The sequence below is a fragment of the Acipenser ruthenus genome, chromosome 22 (genome assembly GCF_902713425.1).
Source record: "Acipenser ruthenus chromosome 22, fAciRut3.2 maternal haplotype, whole genome shotgun sequence".
NCBI lineage: Eukaryota > Metazoa > Chordata > Actinopteri > Acipenseriformes > Acipenseridae > Acipenser > Acipenser ruthenus.
Window position 1 is genome coordinate 29,626,706 of NC_081210.1, and position 23,571 is coordinate 29,650,276.

Genomic DNA, 23,571 nt, shown 5'->3' on the forward strand with positions numbered 1-23,571 from the left:
GTGGAGGAAAGAAAACAAATCTGTAAACTTGGTTAATGACTGAAATGATGTTGCATTGTGTCCTCCGGACAGAGGGATGGATTGTGAACAGCCTCTCACGCGTGTGCGTGTGTGTGTGTGTGTTTGAGTCTAGCCTTTCCAGTACTCAACAGGACAGGGAATTTTGTAAGAACTCCAGTTGGTTTGCTGAATTTGGGTATCCTTAAAAAAAACAAGCCATCCCTAATTATCACTTCCATTGAGGTATAGACTGGGAGACTTCCCTTGAAGAACAGAGCAGGAATTTTGTGAAATGGCACAATCACAATTTCCTTGTCTGCTAGTGTCATAAACTTGAACCAAAATCGGATGGCAGCACTGAAAACAGCATTCGCCAAAGAGGACCACGGGTAAACAGAATAAAAGAACACACAATCGTACCAGTTCAAAATGATTCTTTTTTCCCCCCTACCCTCACAAACACAGAAGACACATTTATAACAGAATTACAAAAACTCCAGGTATCAAGACAATGCAGTCAGATTGCAGCTGAGCGAGTCAGCAGAGCAACACAGTGGAGTACATTAGATTTATTTGTAGTACAAACCTCAGAGAAAAAAAAACAAACTGTTCCTTCTATATATAAAAATAACTTCAGTAGCAAAGCAGTTGAAATGGGGAGAAAAGGGGCAAGGGGCCATCAGTTCATAACATGTCCTTCATATTTTCTTTACAACTGCGTTGGTGCGGAATTCGTGTGCTCGCTTTGATCAACAGCGAGAGGAGAGACTCCAGTTAAACTGTAAAAACAGTCGCAAAGCTGTAGGGTTGCGCAGTGTTACAATCTGTGTAAATAACTCAACTGAGCTGGCAAGAGGGATGACTCACGTCTTGTTATTTCAAGTCTAAGGCCATCTCGCTTGTTCTACAGTATAGGTAGGAACTGAAACCTGTACTGATCTTGGAAGCGAAGTCAGAAGAGCGAGTCAGAGAGAAATCAGCCAACATGAGTGCTCGATTAGTACATCAGCCCGGCTCCTCCAAACTGCATTTCAATTCCTTTTAACACTTCTAATGAAATTCTGCTCACACATATAGGCAGCTGGTTCTGGGTCTATATATCCCTGGTAAATCAACATGGTTTCAAGAGCAGCATTCAACTTGCACACAACGACCAAGACAAAAGCAGACCAGGCTATTCTTCATGGTGACCTTTTAAACACTGCCAAAGTAAAGTCTGCTGGGGCTCCACAAACTGTACCTTCCGTAGCTGTAGTGTGTATTACAGCAGTGGCATTCAGCTTTGAAAAAGGGCCCGAGAAGGTTTTACAATGCATGTGCTGCATAGCGTTTACATGAAGACTTTGGCAAGGAATGCTTGAGATCTCTAGCTATATAAATGAGGGCACTAGCCCCCTCTAAATAAATTGGTATGGTGCATTCATAACTACATACTAGAATACCCTTTATATGCCCACAAACATTAAATATTATAGTTCCTCACACTTTCCTGTCCCATGGTGTATGCTGGCGTATGTATGTATGTATGTATGTATGTTGCAGTTAGGGGGGTCCCACCCCGTTTCTAATGGGTTGCAGCCATGCTGCTTCACAGGGTCCACATAGTGAACAGCAGCTTAATATGCAAGATACAAATGATCTTCTAATAGATGCCATGATAGCTGACAAATGAGGCTGCGAGAGAGTGAGTGAGTGAGTGAGTGTGTGTGTGTGAGAGACAGGCCAGTGGTTGGGGAAAAAAAAAATCTCAGGGGTTCCCCATCCACAAACCTCCAAACTGAAATACAGTTGTTGGCACACTCGTGCTGATAAACACAAGGAGTTTGTCATTCAATGGAAGGCACCACCAAACTGAATTCCCCCGCTTATACAGAGTGGGATTAACACTTCATTACAACAAGCTCTCAGCATTTGAGGGTTTCTGATTTTAGATGCTGATCGGACAGTAGGTCCTTGCTTTTGAACACAAAACTCTGATTAAAAAAAAAATAAAAAGAAAAGAATGACTCCTGTCTCTCCCGTTGATCTTCTCCCAAGCGGACAACATACGAAACACCTTGATGGAAACACGAGAAGAGTTAGCCTCCCTCCCTCCCTCCCTCCCTCACGACGTTCAATTCCAGAGCATGTCTTCTGGGGACTGTGTATGGGTGTCCACCCAGCAGTACATGTCCTCTAAAACCTATGACCACACCTCCTTCCACAAAAAGCAACAAAGTTCATGACTTTTTCCACTTGCACCTCCATGGATACCAAGTCCAAACACTTGAAAAACAATTTAATGTCAACCTATAATTGGAACAGGATTAGTTGACACCCAAATAGTTTTGTTCAAGGTATGTGGAAACAGCATTAGTAGCATTTCTGCTGGGAATGCCATGAATCCTCCATGCTGCCACGATGCAGGACATTACAGGGGTTGGACTACAAATTAGAAAACACATACCATGGGCTCCCAGGACACCACTGCTTTAACACGAGGGAGTATTTCAGCTGCTTTGGAGGAAGCACATGGCCATTTTTCCAGGATTCCTTTTTTTTTCAGGGAAGCTGGGGGGTGAGATTTGAAGCCAAATTGATTTTTTTTCTGAACAGCGTATACAATCAATACTTTAGGGGTGTGCTACATATCGCAAGGTGTTTCCAATGTTTTGTCCAAGCCCTGTACATGCAGCTCGCTCCTGGTCTCCAAACACAGAGGCAGGCTGTTGGATATTTTTCTGCAGTTGGCTTCTTTCCCGGACCTCTTGACCTGTTCAAAATGGCTTCTGCAAGTGAGTTGAGGGTGAGCTGGGACCTATTTCTGCAAACTCTGAGAGACTGACATTGAAACACACTGAAGATACAATGGACTTTAAAAAACAAAACAAAAACAAAAAAACACTTCTATTAATCTTTTTTTTTTTTGCATTGGGAATAGAAAATTGAATTGTACATGTTTTGGAAACTGGTGCGTTTCGGTCCCCATGACGCATAAATAATAAAAATGAATCTCTCTGTGATGAGTTTGTGGGCCTCTCCTGCCCCCTGCAGGACAGGTGTGGCGCTGCATGCTCATGACATTTTTCCGAGTTGGATCTTCTTCCAGGCCTCAGAGGCAGTGAAGATGCAGGAGTCGATAATGCCGGCCACAGTGAAGGTGCCTCCAATGATGGCACAGATCTGCAGGAAGAGCACACACACACACACACACACACACACACACACACACACACACACAGGATAATGAAATAATTACTAAGGACTACTATATAATTACTAAAAAGCTACCCTGTAAGGTCAGAGGCTCACAAACTCGTGTTTCCAGATAAAGATTCAATGGCAGTGCAGTGGCATCCCTAGTTGGAATAAATATTATTAACAGGCTCCCAATAGAGAGCTGCCACACTGTGTTTTCAGACGCAAGAGAACTCTCCCTGGGTCCGGGCGTGTCAGCCGTTGCCACGGAGACCGAGAGGCACAGGGGGGGGCTGGGTTGTTGACAAGTCAGAAGTGATCAGTGATCCGACAGCTGGGACCAGGCTGCAACACCTGAGCCACCGTTATGTGGAAAGTAAATTGAAACCTTCCGGTAAGCAATACTGTGTCAAAGACAGAACCAATTGACCATGCAAATTCTACAAGCGATGGAAAAAACTCAGCCCCAGGCATGTGAGAGCCAGCAAACTCAACAGAGCAACGATGATTCAGTACTGCAGTCCTGAGAGTCAGCACATTATAGAGCACTCTAAACAGTATAGAGATATGAGAGCCAGACACTCCAATGAGTATAGAGAATCCAGTGTCAATGTGAACGCAGGACCTGGTTCATGTGCAGCTGATTGGTACTCTACTCACCGTGGTGATGAAGCGGTACAGCGGCTGCCGTCTCTCTGTGTACTTCACAGTGATGGGGCTCAGGTCATAGCGGAACCAGATAGCCGGGATGATGCGGCCTGTGTGACTGTAGGCCACGTATTCCTGCAGGAGAGAACAGAACATAACTTTGTGTAATTATACTTTTCAGCCACTGCTTTTAGAGAAGTTTGCATTCGCACAATGTTAACACAACTCATTCTTACCTTATTGGCCACTGTGTACTGATAAGAGAACCTGTGTTTGCCGGCCATGTCTTCATACACAGTGGGCACTATCTTTAAGATGTAGTCGTGGGATGCAAGTGCTACACAGAGAGAGAGAGAGAGACCCAAGGTTCAAACATGAGAAGGCATCTCTTACAGCAGCGCTGAAAGAAGCAGCTGCCACCAGAATAATCCGGTTTACTCTTCAAAAAGCCTAAAATCAGGCTGGGCAGACTAGAATGTTTGCCTGTCCATAATCTCAGAGTCGTTGCTGCATCTTTGGGGGGGTGCAGTAAGACAGGACCCTGCTGGACTGCAGATTCATAATTACTAACAGCAATATTTATGAGAAGCAAATTGCCTCCTTTTTTTCAACTGTCCAGTTCTTTTACTCGTTTTACTCGCTGTACTTTTTCTATTAAGGCATTACAAGATCTAACCACTAGATGGCATCCATTACGTTTTCTACATTTTAAAAACCAGCAGGCTTCATCCAGCATTTGATCAGTGTTAAACAGTTAATTATTTGTAGTAGTGTTCCCTAATATTATGCAAATGAATAGAAGAAGGTGATTTCAGTAGTGGCTGTCTTGTGATTACAGAGGACTTCACAGAATCAGGTCAGAGACATTACACTCCTCCTCCTCCTCCTCCCTCACTGTACTGGCTATGGACAATATAGTGTAAGAGAGTAGTGAAGAAACATACATTAATCTATGGGGCGGCCACTTATGTCAAAGTTAACAATTAACAAAGTTAAGAGTTTCTGAGACGTGTGTTACAGTGTTTTAATAGGTGGCTGCTGCTGAATGAGAGAACTGCAGGGATGCATTGGCCAGTAAAGAGCTCCTGTAACAGGGTGAGATTCTGAATGAGAGAACTGCAGGGATGCATTGGCCAGTAAAGAGCTCCTGTAACAGGGTGAGATTCTGAACAAAGCTTGAGTTGTACGTACGGTTGGATGCCAGTCTGTCGGATCCTGCTAAGGCATTGAAGGCTCCATGAATAGTGTGCACCTGCAATACAAACACACACTGCAGTGAAGAGAGGTGTCTACACACACTACTGCAGATACACCCACTGCAGTGAAGAGAGGTGTCTACACACACTACTGCAGATACACCCACTGCAGTGAAGAGAGGTGTCTACACACACTACTGCAGATACACCCACTGCAGTGAAGAGAGGTGTCTACACACACTACTGCAGATACACCCACTGCAGTGAAGAGAGGTGTCTACACACACTACTGCAGATACACCCACTGCAGTGAAGAGAGGTGTCTACACACACTACTGCAGATACACCCACTGCAGTGAAGAGGTGTTTTGTTTTGTTTTTTGTCCCAAATGAAAATCCAAACATGGGATAATACAATACAAATGGTACAATAAAAAAGTTTAAATAAGAAAACTGAATAAACCAGTAAATAATAATAAAACATTTTCAAAAAATTACAGAGAGATCCAGAATTGCAAGTATAAGGCTTATTAGGTAAAATAACCTCAAATACCAACTTGTTTTTTATGTTAGTGTCACGGTTTCCACGAAGGGTAATGTGCCACTGCACAGATTCCTTCAGACATTCCATAAACAACAACACTAAACTCAAAAACATGAAGCCATTATAGGGGGCTGGTTTCACAAACCCAGGTTAGCACTAATCAAAGGCTGCTTTCCCCACAGTAACATTAGGTTAGATCAGTGATCATCATGGTCTGTGAAACTAACTGCAGAGGAATGATGTTTATATATGAAAACCCGACAGGTAAACGGTCCCCTGCGTGGAGAGTGTGAACGGAGATTACCTCACCTGCAGTTTCTCTCCAAAGGTGAGTTTGTGAATGACGTGGGTCATGTCAGGGTTCTGTGGCTGAGCCGTGGCGCTGTGGGTCGATACGTGGAAGTTACCTGGTACCTGGGGAAAAAAACAAAGGAAAGATAACCGCTCTGGTACTGTAGTAACCATAACTGGAAAACAGCTGACCAGTAAATAAACAGGCATATCTATAGATCTATGTAGATTTCTAATTCTTCAGTAGAAAGATGCCAATGGCTGGTTTCACAGACCTCAATTAGCACAAGTCTTGTATTACTGTACCTACTGTAATGTTACCTCAGGTAAGGTAATCCAAGATTAATGCCAATAAGGGGTCTCTAAAACTTGCTGTAAAACTTTATTGGTTATCTAGTTGCCTAGTGCTGAAAGAGTTCAAAAACCTGAAGAAAAACAAAGCAACAGAGGACAATGGGCTTAAAGTATTCACGACTTGGGAACTAGTAATAGATAAACACAGTGCTGTATAATGGGCCAGTGGCTGATGGACAGAACTGAACTTTGCATCTGGTTCTGGTTCTGGGCTGGGTTCAGATCTGCATTGCCTCGGAGTCATCGTCTCACCTTGTTTACACTGAACTTCCCTTCGAACCTGCAGCCATAGCCGTTGTTGAGAGGGATCTTCATGGAGTTGTCGATGTGACCCACCTCGTGTCTGCCCATCTCATCCTGAATATCTAACCCGACGACTGGCGACAAAATACAGAGGTGCTATGAGGACTGGGCTCACTGTAGAGCAACTCTACCACTCAATACAGCCAGCAAATTCAAAGACCGGGAGCCAGCACAGCGACAACACAGAAACCAGTCAGCACTGGGAATCAGGGCAGCAAAATCACTACAGTAAATAGAAATCAACCTCAATTCAGATTACGAGAAGCCCTTTTCAATACTGACACATGCTACAAGACTTACCCCTCCATACATTTGTCTAAGTTAAATTTCATTTTTAGAACTTAGTGATGAAATGCATTTCAGAGAATAGTGTACTGTGGGATCCGACGGTCAAGCTGCTGGCTGCGGAAAATACCCACAACACTGAGGCAACCTAAACCAAGAGTTTCCAAGCAAGCAGGTAGCTGTAGGACCGTCCTTGACGGGCTGAATTACCCAGCTCCCTACCCTGAGATCCAATAAGATCTCAAACCGACAGTGTGGGTTTGAAACTTAAACCAATGCTCCCAGAATCTCAGCCCCAGGACTCTCTCAGGCACGGAGAGACTGTACAAACACAGCAGTGCATATGATTGGAATTCATTCCTAACGTTTGGTTACTTAGTAAAAGGGAAGGATTTTGGTGCAGTAGGTGGATTTGAATAAATGTCTCACTTTTATCAATCATGGTATCACTCTGGGAGGCAGCAGTCTCACCCGAGTGAACTTCTCACAGTGACAGTATCACTCTGGAAGATAGAAGTCTCACCAGAGTGAACCCTACTGAACTTCTCACTGTGAGATTATCACTCTGGAAGGCAGCAGTCTCACCCGAGTGAACCCCGAATGAACTTCTCGCTGTGAGCGCATACAAATTCAAACAGAGGTGTAAGCAAATAATCTTTCAACATTTTTCCGGTTTCTTAAATTTCCAAGAAGTTCAAAAAAAAGGAACAAGAACTTAAACTGTGCAGTACAATCTCTCTCAGTTAAGATAATTTCAAACAAGTGTGCCAACAGGAAATGACTCCAGCTGTATGTGAAAATGCCAGTGAGGTGTGTGTGTTGGCTCTTGTTCAGACGTGTCTGCCAGTTCATTTTCGTACAGCAGGCATGGGTGTGTTCAGTCCTGCACACCTCGATTTGTCACAATGAATATTTGCTAGCCTATGTAATGCATTAGAAATGAGCGATTACGAATTTCTGCTATGGCACACAGTTGGTCTCCAAGCCAGTTGGGTAAACAGAGACAGCAGTGCAGAGCTCTCCGAGACACTTCAGAGGTCAAATAATTTATAAAAACACAACATGTCTGAGAGCCAAAGCATGGAGGACATCAACTGCAAAGGAAATGGGGATTCAGAGCTTTGACTCCTGTTAGCATTCACTGATACACCTCTTACACCAGATGGGAAGTTCTAGCATGAAAATATTGAAGTCAATTTATTAAGCCATCTTTGTACTGATCTGCCTCCAACATTTAACAAGTATTTTTTTTTTTTTTGACTAAAAAGGACACTAGACCTTGATACCCCCTACTTAGGGCTTGAAGTTTTCAGGTTTTATTTTTGACGTCCCTTTAATTAAACGTATTTTTAGTCGATTCTGTTTCCTAATTAAACTCAGAAAAAGTCGTTCATTACAAAACAATGTCACATGTTTTAACCTTCATATCCTGACTGAGCCTGATTCTGTTTAGCTTATTTTTTTTTTTTATTTCAAACAGACAAACGATGTTAATTGCTCATCCCTGATCCCAATTGCATTTCATTCTTGCGCTCGTCTAGTGTATCGTTGTGCTTTTGTTATTTTCCCCACTCGAGTTGTCCTGACAGATTTTCTTTTCAGCATAAAATACGCAGAGTGTACACTGATATCAAGTCCATCATTTAAAATCTCCTTGATTTGCAGCAAAGAAAAAAAAAAATCTTCAACCCAGTCTTTTAAAATTAGTCATGTTCTCTTTATTAGGATGCAAAGAAAGCTTAACGCAGATAATTAACATTTAAAGGGAGGTAGATATTTAGAAAATAAAAACCAAAAAAAGTTCAAGCCCTACTCATACTGTAAATGAAATTGCACAAACAGTAACAAAAACAAGCACATTCAAAGTGTTTTATTGAATGCATATAAGCATTGTACAGCTGTATGGATATAAGCATTGTATAGATGTATGGATATACTCACGATCACAGTTCAAGTTGGGCAAACTGATGTTTAAACTCACATCGATCTTCCCTCCACTGTCCTTATCTGGGTCATCCACATAAAGTTCATTTACTCTGCAAACAGAACAGAAAGTCTTCTAGAAAATCACTGGCACTCGAAACACTTTGCACAGCTTGAGATACTCGTAGCACGCAAGCACACGACTGGAAATGTTTTCCTAAACACACCTGATGAATTCAGCACAGCGATGTGGCCAGTTCAACAGGGTAAGGGAATAAAGCATTCCTGTATTTGACACATCAGTACTCAACCCATTAAGTACCAAATACATTTTTCTTTGAAACAAAAAAATCAAAACACATACTGTATCGATGTCATTTGCTACATTCTAAATTTATTTTTTCTTCAAACTGCTGTGTCCTATTTTCAGGAAAAGTCAAGTTAGACGGGCCTCTAATCAGACCAGTGAAATTTCACACCGACGATGAAGCTAAACACATAGAAAATGGCAAACACCAAGAAATACATCATTTGTAGGCTTCAGTTTTTATATTTTATATTCATAAATGCATCTGAAGGGCTGCATTAGCAGTTCCCTTTAGACTTCACTTTTGCGGTACACAAAATTAGAGTAAGTTATCATCACAATATAGTTAAAGAGAAAATTAAAAAGAACAGGTAGATGCCAGTTAAATACTCAAAAAAATTACAAAGTAGCCTGTCTTCAAATGAGGACAATGGCACTCAATGGGTTAAGGGGATAAGCTTAATGTAAGTACAGGTGTAATGTAAGTATGTGGTGAGAAAGAGGCAGGCTTTTTCAGTCCCTCACAACCTCGTCATTACAGAAATCTCAAACTGGGAAACTCTGTCCGTCTGAAGGAAGTCTGTCTTTAGGGTTGAGACAGTTTGAAAGACCTTGTGCATGAGGTGGCAGTTATTCATTCATTCGTGTGTTTCCCCCCTCATTGTGTCAATACCAAACATTGAGCAACTCGATTTCCCGTTGTAACAAAGGGTTAGTTCATCAGCCGGTTGTGTGCTAGAACCCTATCAAGTAGGAATCCCACTGTGTGATTAATATCCCGGCTCTGTTTCAGATCTTCACTGGTGAGGTGCCCAGGATTGAAGGCTGGCCGGGGGTCTGAATTCATCCTGAAGACCAGGGAAGTTTCCATAACCCATAGAGAGAGGTTTCAAGCAAGACCCCGAGCACTGCTCTGAAACCACAGGGCCAGCCTCAGGAGGAAAGCCCTGACCATTGGAGAATGGGTGTATAAATATTCAACGGACAGGGCTTATGGGCCAATCAGTGTGAAGCATTTGTTATAACACAGCCATATTAAAAGAAAACAGGTAGGTTAAAAAAAGACATACTTACAGTTCTGTGGCTATAAACCCAGTGAGCTCGGACAGGAAGAGAAAGAGCATGAAAAGGCAACAGCAAATGGAAACTGTGCAGAGAAAAAAAAAAATTATATTTTATATATATATATATATATATATATATATATATATATATATAGATATACACACACACACACAGTCCAATCGATTTCACTGACCAACTTCCTCATGGCCCATTCAGAACACTATTGTATTACTGGGCTGGTGATTCACACAGCAAGTCATGTCTCCAGCAGCACATGTAACAATTCAGGAATGCAATCTATTTAGTTTTAATAGGAAACAGGCCTCCCCAAAACGTGAGGTAATGCAACCGCTGAGGCACCATGGCTCTTTGTGTCTGCCTTAAAACTCTGAGGAAGAGACTGAGCCAATCAGTAAACACAATGAATAGCGAGGTCAGCTCATCTTCCATATACAGTGCTGCTTGGAGATTAAGAGAACAGGGTGCGAAATAGAGCACCTGTGAATGGGGAAGACACTGACTGTGTAAAGTGATCCGCAAAGCGCTTTGCATCAATTCCAGGTGTATTAAATGGAGACTGAAGTGCTGCTCATCTGCAGAACAAACCACTACAGTACATCGCAGGCGTCAGCTCAAGTGCAAAAGCAGGTCATCAAGAAAGACAGACTCTCATACCAAATGCCCATGTATAGAGTCCTTGAAAACTTCAAAGTGGTTCAGGTATTAGAGGAAAAGTAGGTCACCAGACACTTTCATCACATCAGGGCAAATAGACAGCCATCATTAGCATAACTAACAAGAAGCCAGCAATATATTCAAGATCACCAGTTCATAGCCTTCAAATGGGGCTGCTGCTGTACAAATAGACAGCAGATGACCTCTGATCTTAGATCCACCACAAGCTCAGTGATGTTTGTATCTCACTCGCTGGGTTTACACGCATTTAATACTGACAAACAACGCTCAAAAACAACTCTCTCACAGACACCTTGCCAACCCTGGCGACAAGGGTAGAGCTTAGTGGAGGCAGCCGTTCGTATGTCTCTCTGTCTGCATGTTCGCTTGTTTTTACGCAGAGAACCACTTATCCGTTTGTGATGAAACCCTATATTTTATGAAGCCTGTGATTGAAAGTCTCAGAATCTGGGGATATATGGACACAGCTGTAGGTCACCCTTGTATTTTTACAAGTACATAAACTGAATGCAGATCCCTGCAATCTCCTATTTCAGGATGGTAAACAGAGGAAATGCACAAAGACTGCACAACTGATTAGAAACAGATGTCAAGGCTACAGTAGGAATGAAATATATGTTGAACCGTCTTTACATTAGACACTTTATAAGAGGAGAATTTAAGAAGAATATTAAATGTATTCAGGACGATTGGAGCTTAAAAGCCCTTCAGACCAGCTCAGATACCCCAAAGTGCAGCACAGAAGCATGCAGTGGTATTGTCACGCTTGAACGTACATTCCAAAAGGTTTGGAGCTGTCCAGTGCGAACATCAACTCCAATTCCTATTGCTTCCTGCTGGTGTGTGTCCCATCTCCCAGACACCTTTCCTAATCCAGGTTTCTGATGATTACAGATGATAGGATTTGGCTGGTGATTCACATTCCATTCCATTGAGGGGTGTGACTTGTCTTGCAATGTCTGGGTTAGCCTCTGGGAGGGGCTGTTTCTGTGGCATGTGCTCATTACTGTAGCATGAGCAGTCTATTAATTTACAAGCCACTCCTACCTCAGGAGGTGCAGACACCAATACTCACCTCATACTCAAGGTGACTATTACTCAAACACAATCCCCATGGGGGAAAGGTGCAACTGTTTGAATAACATCATGAAATCCCATTCCAATGCATGACATAACACTGCTGAGCTGACTAAATCAACCGAGCAACTGCTACTATGACATCATCGCTTACTTAGTAATCAATACCAGGGGGCAGGTGAGCAATCCCATTGTTTGTCTTTGGTGACAGTGCAGTGGAGATGACAATGCTTCAGTGATCATTACAATAGGGTGACAGGGCTGGAGAGCGGAGGATTCACTGTTTAGACTGGTGCTCGTTGTTATGGCTCAAGGTAATGACAGCGCTAGTGATCATTATGAAAGTGTAGGGTACTGCAGTACTCACTGAAGGCTCCAGTGTAGGTTGGCTGGGTCAGGTCTTTAGGCACCTTCCTGTAGACGTCAAGCCTGCAGGAACAAGAAGCAGGGAGAGGAGAGAGTAAACAGTGTGCTGCTGACTGTGTGAAAGAACAGCCCGTTCCCATGCAGCTCAGCAGCATCACTGCAGCCCTGTGGTAAGCGCTGCCTGGCACCTTCCCATCCAGGAGCTGGGGTCTGGACTCTGGCTGTGTGTCTGAATCGAGCCACATCGTATCACACTGTAAATATGTAAATCTGTGTTATTCTGTCACATTTCTTAGCCCCCCCCCCGTTAAACTTACAATTCTCAATTCTATAAACACAGTAGATATCTAGATCAAGGCATGTGAAGTACACTTCACTGTACTGTACAGGTAAGTTGTTTATTGTTTTATTTATTTTTTACCTTATTGCAAGTAATGTGAAAGCTAAAATTATAGGAAACTAATTCAACTATACAAGCACATCATCTAGTGCTTTCTTCGGTGTACTAGTTGAAAGATTTGTCTGCTTGACTTAGTTTCTTTCTGTTTTACCTTGAATTCTGATTGAGTGTTTTTACGTTATGAAGTAATTTGACCCGACTACTGTACGCGCCATTGTTCTGCTGGCTCCAAGGTATTTAAATCTCGCAAATCTATGCCCTTTTTTGGCATGAAGTCCAAAAAGTAAAAAAAAAAAAAAAAAGGAAGACACACACACACACACACACACACACACAGTTCCAATTCCTTCCACTGTTAAATAATCCCCTCTGACGCAATCCCAGGCGTGACAGGAAACTGTGAGACTTCCTGTCCTGGTACATCCCCCGCCACTCTCAAACACAAACACAGCCCCTTCCCTGGATCACACTGTTCTCACAGCAGACCAGAGGAACAGGAAGAAGGATCCTAGTCAAACACACAGGACCATGGGCCTAGTCAAACACACAGTACAATAGAGGTAATGTTGCGCAGGTACACCACAACACAGCAGGCTGAAACTGTACAGTCCATTGTCTCAAAGCAGAGGCAGCAGAATGTTTCCTAACTTCTTACTTTGAGAATTGGCAGAACATGATGTATTACCAGCTGGGGGGCAGCTTTAACAGAAGAGAATGTTGAAACACGTGGCTGTAAACGCACGCCCCACACAATGTTTATCTGGACAGAGCAAAATGAATGAACGCGCTACATGAAACCCATAGAACAGTGAGACAGCAGCCACTGGCTGCATTCTCCTCTGGGATCACATTCAAACCCAGCCAGCAGGGAAGTGTGGCTCGGAGTCCTAGCGGCATCAACTACTGTACCAGCTCCAACATGCAAGCCACACCAAACACGTACAGGAGTTACAGGCGTTACACGTGAAGGAACACGTCACCCTGCTGACTTGGCAGGCTGAATCAGTGCCACCCTGCCTGCACAAAAAACAAACATGCTTACATGCCTTGAGATCACATGAGGCAGTTTAGTGAAGCGCTGGCTACACAGCATGGGCTTCCCAAGATACTGTAAAAGTACTTCAGGTTCCAAAAAACACAGTGGTTTTGCTTATTTAGAAATATATAAACTCCAACCTGATGAGGAAACTGTATATTTTATAAGGAAACTGAATCAAGCACCTCACAGCTAAATATAGCTAAAAAAAAAACCCCAAAACAAACAGGAAATACAAAAGTACAGCGTCGATGTCAGGCAGCTCTAAAGAAAGGGAAAGAGGGATTGTTTCCCCCATTTAGGACAAGCTGTGCTGTGGAGTGTGAACTGCATGTACCAAAAAAGAGAGCAGTGGGAGGGGCACCACTATTCACTGCATTGGAATGCTTACAGCTGGAGACATGTGTTATTGAAACAAGGTCACAGCCTTTCTTAAGAAAAAAAAGTAAAGTTTTTTTTTTTTTTTTTTAAACTTTTGGAGACATTTATAAAGCTTTTTTTTAACCCTTTAGTGTCCTGGGTATGTTCCCATAGCTATGTAAAGCCTGTTTCCTCAATGAAACACATCAAAGCACTGTACATATAATAATAATAATAATAATAATAATAATAATAATAATAATAATAATAATAACAGATTGGCACCGCTGTCGAGTTCCTGGTCTGTTTCAGCAGAGAATTCCACAGACAGGGAGGCTGTTCCTGAATGCCCTCCCTGCCTCCCACAGTCCTGAGCCAAGCCGTCGGGGTGGTCAGTAGCCCTCAGTAGCCGAACGTAGAGGACGGGCTGGAACAACACGTCTGAAAGGTACTGAGGATCTAGCCCACAAAAAAAAACTACTTTAACAAGCCAGCAAAATCAAACAACTACGGTTACCTGCTACAAAAACAAACAACAAAAAAAAAACAATGGGAGCAAACTTTTCTGTTGCTCTGCTCACAAGCCGACCAGTTCCGCTTTAACCACTGGGGCATGCTGTCCCCCAGCCCCACTGCACGAACCACAAGGTCACCCCGCCCCCCAGGAATGGATCAAACTGCTATGCAATGGGAGTCTCATTTCCATTCTTGCTACTGCACTATAATGGCAAGTGATATACAGCAGGTGTATGCTTTTACACTTGTGTTTTTCTTTAAAAAAATGAATTGGAATGATAAAAAGCGAGTATTTGAAATCAGCTGAGCATTACATTTTCTGCTAGAGCTGGCTTTGTCTTAAAAAAGGAACCACACCAATTTAAATATCCATTAAATTAAAACATATTAAACAGTGTCCCTTAAATGTGTAGGAAATAGTAATTCCATATATGATATATGTTGCAAGAACAGCACGTGAATTATTTCCTTTTTAAGCAACAATGTTAAGTGGTAGGTTAAGTGAGCAGGCTAATGCAAGCTCAGCCCCAAATCTGCCTGTGGCCAGAGCCGTGCAGTAGGTGTGAATATGTGTGTGTGTGTGCCTGAGAATTCCACAGGAACTCGTTGTACTGGAGTTTGGGGGTGTGTGCCTGAGAATTCCACAGGAACTCGCTGTACTGGAGTTTGCCTCCAGGGGTAAATTGAATTGAACGTGTGCAGAAAGTTACTACAAAGCAGAAGTTAAAAAGAAACTGACAGCTACAGTAAAAACAGGAAAGGAGAAAACTGCTGAAGCATTATTTATTTTTTACAGCAATTATCACCCCACTGCAAAGCGTACAGTATTTAATCTTTTTAATCTTGTTTCCTTTAATTTGCATCTGCGAGACGGCTCGGGGCTCACGTATTAAAAGTCAATAAAGACTGGGAAGAATAACAGCTTGTGGGAGCGATGGAGCACAGAAGAGGAGAACAGCTTCACCCTTCTTCCATATGCAAGGGTCACGTGGGAGACACAGCTTGAACATTGATCCTGCTGCTTGGAGTTTTATCAAGAGCACACAGACAGCCGCTCTGGAAACCATCAATTCAATGCACTATCACTCATCTCAGGGAGTTGCATTGCAGGGCTAGTACTTGAGCAACAGGTTCTGCTGTAGATGTGTACAGGATTTCTGCAAGAACACGCTGTACTATTTTCTATACCTTTGTATGTAATACTGAACATATAACTTTTTTTTTCTTTTAAAGGTACAGATCTGGTTGTGCTAAACAGAACCACTTTGCAGCACCTCAGTACAGAAAGAATCTGGGATGGAAATAAGGACTGTCACACATTTTATTGGAAGCTTATCAAACCAGAGCTTAAATTAGACACTGCATCAAGCAGACCGACTGTAACAGTAAAGCACACAGCTTGGATGGTCCTAAACTGCTATTGCTTCTGAAAGCCAGCATTTGAAACCTCACAGAGTACCCATAAAACATGTCCACCCCAGCTCAGAATAGCAACAATGGCCTATAGTATTGGATACTGTAGTTTCCATATGTTATAACTTGCGAGTCCCTTTATTTAATAATAAATGTTAAAGTGTATTTCTGAAGTCAATTCACTTCCAGGGCTTGTGGGGTTGCCCCTAAAGGAAAGCATCCTTTGTAAATGTATTTATTTGGTAATGAGCCGTGAAGTGCGTTTAAATAGCGTGTTTGTCTTTCCTGTAGTGTACGGTCGGTCTCCTTTGAATGGTACACTGCTCTGTACGTACTCTACTGCAATTGTCTTAAGCCAGTGTTCTGACTGCACATTATCGCACTGCTCCCATAGGAACCACGGGAAACCGTTTCCACCTGATACGGTGCTCCACTGCAGTGTAGCTGCTGCAGCTGCTTAACAGAAATGTGGTTTGTTTGTTTGTTGTGGTGGTTTTCTGGGAGGATGAAGTGCACTGTGGGAGTGGCAGGAGGAGGTGTCACAAGACCAAGTGCTTTCTTTTCTATTTGCCAACCTGCACAGATACAGTACTGTAGCATGAAGTTACCAAGTTTCAACAATTCTTACCAATCCTACAGTGCACTGCATGTACTCCTATAGCATTCTTCTTCACCTAAGGGCCTCATATACTGTTATCCACTCTCAGTAACTGCTAGTATTGTCTTTGGGCTGTTCCAGACTGAGGTTTGTAATTAGCATCATTTGCCAGTTGTGTATATTTATTATTATTATTATTATTATTATTATTATTATTATTATTATTTATTTCTTAGCAGACGCCCTTATCCAGGGCGACTTACAATTGTTACAAGATATCACATTATACAGATATCACATTATTTTACATACAATTACCCATTTACCCATTGAACTCACAACCCTCCGGTCCAGAGTCCAGAGCCCTAACCACTACTCCACAAGAGGGGAGAGCAGCCAGTGAGATTCCCCACATGCACACACCGTTCCCGGGTACCAATATACCCAGTCTGCAAACAGCAGGGAGGAGAAGGAGAGCTCAGTCCCTCTGCACAGGCCTCTTTGAGAGAACGCCTGCAACAATGACCCTTTGCTGTCCATTCATAGTGTGTGTGTGTAATAATCCTTAATCACTTAACTCTTTATAATATTTTGTAACAATTCACTGACTATCTCTAATGAATCCTGTATCTTTAACTAATTGATTGCTAATTTGCTTGTTCTTGAAATGGATACCAGTCCTTTGTCTGCTATGGGCCCTGATGAAGGCAATGCTAAGCTGAAACGCGTTGGTTTTTTTTAAATGTTTTTTTTTTCAGTATTTTTTTGATATGCGAGTTGGAGTTTCCCGCAGTTGACTTCTGTGATCTAGCGCCAGTGCTTAACTGTTTTAATGTAGTGTGTGACTCAGGCACAGTATCTGTATGAAGGACCTAGACTCAGATGACTTGCTTCAGATTCCCCAGAACCTGGGATCTAAGATAATGATGATTATGATGATGATGTCGTCCCTGGCTCTACCGATCAGACAGATCAGGCAGCAGGCAGCCCCAGGTTCTGCTGTATTCAGGCAGGCAGGCAGCATTCCTTCCTCTCCTGCCCACCAGATTCACTGAATAGAGTGTGAGTGCACAGGTGCTTACTGTGCCAGGCAGACTTCACACTGGGTGCAAGTGCAGGTACCGTGCTCTACAACCTACTGCATTAACTTCCAGAGACTCAAATCCTCAATCGTCCAGCCTGGAGTTTTCTGTAGTACCGCACACATTTATAAAGGACTATGTTGCCTCTAGTATCCCAGACAAAGCCATGCTGAATTACATTGTTTGTCTTAAAAGATGTTGCGTGTATAATGTCTTTCGTACCGTTACCAAGCATCTGATCAGCTTACATTTATAAACGATAAATTAACTAAATTGCCATACGGCCCCAACGTCAATAAAACAAGAAATGACCCTTCCTCTGCCTCTAGAGCAATCACCATGCCAGCTCAGAAATGAATATCCAGAGCACTGTTACATTCCCACCAAAGCAAGGGGCAGGGCCCCTCATGAAGATGCACGCGTCAAGGTCTAGCCTGTACAGATATTGGTATTGCCCCTCCCCACACACACCCCCATCCCGACCTCAGTACAGAGACGAGTCCTCACCAAGCAGGGCTGCAAAGAGCTGCAAAAGCCTATCAGAGTGCAATTTAAAAAATCGCCATGGGGATACTGCAGTACAAGGCGGCACTGAAAGGATACAATTGTCTAAAGTTTTAACATGTCAATATAAGGACTCAGAATGTCGATTCACTTTACACGAGTGTAGCCCATATACTGCAGCACACAACCCTGGGAAAGAGGGCTGCCACATTATGCAATGCTCAAGACTAGTGCTAATCCAGGTCTGTGAAACAAGGCGATAATGTTTTAAAATCAGTAAGAAACAAATCCAGCAGATGTACTGTAGCAGCCCCCACAATGAACATGCCGAGTATACTTGACGAATTTATTCTTTTTGCTCTTGTAAAACAGCTTTTGGAAATCCATCCCTTGTACACACCTCTTTCCAGGAAACAAAGGTTTGCACAGCCCTGGTCTGTCACCTGTGCTGTAGATTCTAGAATAGTGAACATGTGGCACTACCTAGTTCCTGCTTCCTATTAGGATCCTGGAGCTCAGTCTATCCAGCAGTACAGCACAACGTTCCTAGCAGAGGGCTGTGTAATAGCAATGGGCACTGACCAAGTATAATGCATATTAATGAACAGAAGGCTTTGATTATACAAGCGTCACTCCAGACACCAGGAGAAGTAGGCTACTCGTTTGACAGTCAGGCAAGGCTTCAGGGGTAGAAATAAGACTCCGACTGCACAGCAGTCTCACCCTTTCCAGGTTTTAGTACAAGCTTGATTAGCCACAGAGCATAGGCAACAAGCTCAGGTGTGTTCTTATAAAACTCCTAGTACTGCAAAACCAGGAATGGACCAAACTGCTACGCAATGGCAGTCTTATTTCCATCCTTGCTTCTGCACATTACACATTAAAACACCTCCTCTCTGTGATCTCTTGATACCAGTGAAATCCAGGCTGCTGCTGCTTCTAGAGTATGAAAACCCTAGATGTATCACACAGATCCATAGCTCTCTGCCTCAGGGATGGAAATTAGACTCCCATTGCACAGCACTTTGATCCATTCCTGGTTTAACAGAACACCCCTGAGCTTGTTACAGACACACTCTGGCTAGCTGGTACAGTAGTACAAACTGGAATGGGTGAAACTGCTCTGCAACAGGAGTCTTATGCCCATCCCTCCGAGGGGTCAATAAGGCTAGGCGTAACCCTGGCCAGGGTGTGGGTCTGAGAGATCGCAATGCGATCAGTCCTTTATCAACAGCCAGCTGGGTTTTCAGGAAACGATACTGGGACTACATACTAGTTGTTACCACAAAGCTCCCTGAACTGTGAAGAACTAAATCCCCTCTCATGAAACATGAGAAAATGCAAAGAGGGGACAACTGTTAAAGGGTTTCGCTACTACATGCTAGTTTGACTTTCAGCCACAGAACAGATGTTATCATCAGAATGCAATGTGCACTCCACCATACATGAAGGCGGCCGTGGCAAAGTGGACAAGGAAACTATTCTTGGATTAAAATGTAAAGTTTAGGACTACTACAGAAATGTAACTGGACCTGCACAAGGACTGAAAACACAGCACTTTACTAGCAAATGCAAAACCAGAGGTAACAATTTAAGAAGAGCTAGAAACTTTTTTTTTTTTTTTTTTTGGAAAAAAACTGTTTTTTTTGTAAAATGAACGCGTTTTCAACCACAGAACCGACCATCTTTGCGCAGCATTGCAATGTGACCACTTTACCATTCAGAATCATTGGAATTATCATCAGTGAAATACTGACTGTACCTCTGACTGCGTGACCACGGTGTGTACAGTAGCGACGCATTGTAAGCACCAACTAAAAAACGGATGACGCTTCAGAAAGACACGTTTTGGTAAACAATAATAACAGAACTATTTAACATAACCCTTTAAAAAAAAAATAAAAAAAAAATGAAATTGTTTTTAAGTTTGTTTGGAAATACACAGGCTGAGATGGATATTCGTGCACCAGAAGCCTAGCCAAATCAATGCACTGGACCCTCCTCGACTAGTGGCCTAGCACCACGCACACTACTCACCTCCTCACATCGAAAGTCATGGCGTTTGTTGTATTTGTGCCAACCGGAGAGTACTAAAGTCACTCAGACAGCAACATTAAAGTGACCGCAACTCTAATTCTCTCTTCAATCCTGCCGGTTGAGTACACCGGGGGTGACGTCAGCTTAGGACGCTTTGCAGAACTCCATTGGCTGCTGGAACTGCAGGGCTGTGATTCTACTTCCGTTCCTCTGCTAAAGGTTGGGATCAGTTTTTTTTTTTTTTGGGTTGAATTGTATTTATGTTTGTATCCCCTGCTGCCGTAGATATGCTCTCCTTGTATTCACCCTCAAACACAGTGTTCACTGCCTTGTCAATGCACTGGTTTGTACCCGAGCAATTGTTTTTTGATGTCGAGTGCTGGTTGCAGATTTTTATTGATATCCACCTGTGTACGTGGCTGCTGCTGTCATTCTTAAAAATAAATAAATAAATAAATAAAGTGGTACAGTGTTCTGATGCTACAGTACTATTGCAACTATAAGTGTCTGTCCAAAATACTACTTTCAGCTACAATTACTGCAGCATTTCTGTGTAGGGCATCCTGGGTTGTGTTGTTATTTCCATTTTCTGTTATGGGTTGTGGTGCTCACAAAATGTGCTTTCAGTTGATTTTTTGACATCTTATTTGTACTTTATTTCAATATAGAGAGAGAGAGACAGCGAGAGACAGAGAGAGAGAGAGAGACATGACCTGCTTGCTCTTGTAAAATCAGCTCTCTCTGAAGCTTGTTCTGTCGAGAGACACAGCAAGAGGAACACTATCATATTAGATGCCCTGTTTCTAATAAAGGGGCAGGACTCCTTGATGCATCTCCCACACTGTAGCCCAGCACTGTGAACTGAGCTACACAAACCCACTGGAAATCCCATGTCCAAATCCCAAGCCTGCACGTCCCGTGATTCTGTTAAAACTGAAATAAACCTCAAGCCTCAGGGACAACCAAACCCTGGCATCAAAAACCTTCTCCTCATCTCTGCCTGCTTGAAATCCCTCTGAGTATTTTGTGTTACACTGGTGCCCTCTCCTCATCTCTGCCTGCTTGAAATCCCTCTGAGTATTTTGTGTTACACTGGTGGCCTCTCCTCATCTCTGCCTGGTTGAAATCCCTCTGAGTATTTTGTGTTACACTGGTGCCCTCTCTTCATCTCTGCCTGGTTGAAATCCCTCTGAGTATTTTGTGTTACACTGGTGGCCTCTCCTCATCTCTGCCTGGTTGAAATCCCTCTGAGTATTTTGTGTTACACTGGTGCCCTCTCTTCATCTCTGCCTGGTTGAAATCCCTCTGAGTATTTTGTGTTACACTGGTGCCCTCTCCTCATCTCTGCCTGCTTGAAATCCCTCTGAGTATTTTGTGTTACACTGGTGGCCTCTCCTCATCTCTGCCTGGTTGAAATCCCTCTGAGTATTTTGTGTTACACTGGTGCCCTCTCTTCATCTCTGCCTGGTTGAAATCCCTCTGAGTATTTTGTGTTACACTGGTGCCCTCTCCTCATCTCTGCCTGGTTGAAATCCCTCTGAGTATTTTGTGTTACACTGGTGGCCTCTCCTCATCTCTGCCTGCTTGAAATCCCTCTGAGTATTTTGTGTTACACTGGTGGCCTCTCCTCATCTCTGCCTGGTTGAAATCCCTCTGAGTATTTTGTGTTACACTGGTGCCCTCTCTTCATCTCTGCCTGGTTGAAATCCCTCTGAGTATTTTGTGTTACACTGGTGCCCTCTCCTCATCTCTGCCTGGTTGAAATCCCTCTGAGTATTTTGTGTTACACTGGTGGCCTCTCCTCATCTCTGCCTGGTTGAAATCCCTCTGAGTATTTTGTGTTACACTGGTGGCCTCTCCTCATCTCTGCCTGGTTGAAATCCCTCTGAGTATTTTGTGTTACACTGGTGCCCTCTCTTCATCTCTGCCTGGTTGAAATCCCTCTGAGTATTTTGTGTTACACTGGTGCCCTCTCCTCATCTCTGCCTGGTTGAAATCCCTCTGAGTATTTTGTGTTACACTGGTGGCCTCTCCTCATCTCTGCCTGGTTGAAATCCCTCTGAGTATTTTGTGTTACACTGGTGGCCTCTCCTCATCTCTGCCTGGTTGAAATCCCTCTGAGTATTTTGTGTTACACTGGTGCCCTCTCTTCATCTCTGCCTGGTTGAAATCCCTCTGAGTATTTTGTGTTACACTGGTGCCCTCTCCTCATCTCTGCCTGGTTGAAATCCCTCTGAGTATTTTGTGTTACACTGGTGGCCTCTCCTCATCTCTGCCTGGTTGAAATCCCTCTGAGTATTTTGTGTTACACTGGTGGCCTCTCTCATCTCTGCCTGGTTGAAATCCCTCTGAGTATTTTGTGTTACACTGGTGCCCTCTCTTCATCTCTGCCTGGTTGAAATCCCTCTGAGTGTTTTGTGTTACACTGGTGCCCTCTCCTCATCTCTGCCTGCTTGAAATCCCTCTGAGTATTTTGTGTTACACTGGTGGCCTCTCCTCATCTCTGCCTGCTTGAAATCCCTCTGAGTATTTTGTGTTACACTGGTGCCCTCTCCTCATCTCTGCCTGGTTGAAATCGCTCTGAGTATTTTGTGTTACACTGGTGCCCTCTCCTCATCTCTGCCTGCTTGAAATCCCTCTGAGTATTTTGTGTTACACTGGTGCCCTCTCCTCATCTCTGCCTGCTTGAAATCCCTCTGATTATTTTGTGTTACACTGGTGCCCTCTCCTCATCTCTGCCTGCTTGAAATCCCTCTGAGTATTTTGATGAGTTCGTTTTGAATTACCGGGAAGTGAAATGCACGCTGATGCAATATCTGTAATTCTGTGTGTGGTTATTGCAGAGGGGGAGTTCAACACTTTCGTCTGCTGTTAATGTATCTGCAGTTTCTCAAGCGGTGCTGACGTCAGTCCAGTGTTAAATCATTTGCACAATATTGGTCTTGGTGGTTCTGCTTTAACAAGGAACCATATAAAAAAATACTATAGCACATTCTAAAATCACCATGGTTTCCTATAATACACTGCAATACATACTATGGTGTATTAAAGGAAACACAGTTTTGGAAGGTAATACAGTGTTTTACTGAATGTTATGCTCGCTCTACCTGTTGAAACTCACCTGTGTGGTCCTGTGTTGCTGCTCCCATCTCCTCCACCCCTCAGCTTCTCCCCCCTGGAGAACTGAACATGTCTCAGCCCTCAGCTTCTTCCCCCTGGAGGACTGAACATGTCTCTCAGCCCTCAGCTTCTCCCCCCTGGATGATCCAACATGTCTCTTTCAATCTTAACCTTTAAACACTCGATATTTTAATAATAATAATTTAAAAATGTAGCAGCAGTGTGGAGTAGTGGTTAGGGCTCTGGACTTGACCGGAGGGTTGTGGGTTCAAT

General features: G+C 43.1%; 1 protein-coding gene across 1 annotated transcript; it reads right to left on the reverse strand.

Moving 5' to 3' along the window:
* Positions 1-417: 417 nt before the first annotated feature.
* LOC117412882 (endoplasmic reticulum-Golgi intermediate compartment protein 1) lies at positions 418-20,329 on the reverse strand. Its single transcript, XM_034908392.2, has 10 exons — positions 20,179-20,329; positions 12,234-12,295; positions 10,103-10,175; positions 8,740-8,834; positions 6,463-6,587; positions 5,875-5,979; positions 5,017-5,077; positions 4,062-4,162; positions 3,838-3,960; positions 418-3,162 (listed from the first exon to the last, which is right to left on the reverse strand). The coding sequence occupies exons 1-10, from the start codon at positions 20,196-20,198 to the stop codon at positions 3,055-3,057; spliced, it is 873 nt and encodes a 290-aa protein (XP_034764283.1). The 5' UTR covers positions 20,199-20,329; the 3' UTR covers positions 418-3,054.
* Positions 20,330-23,571: the final 3,242 nt, after the last annotated feature.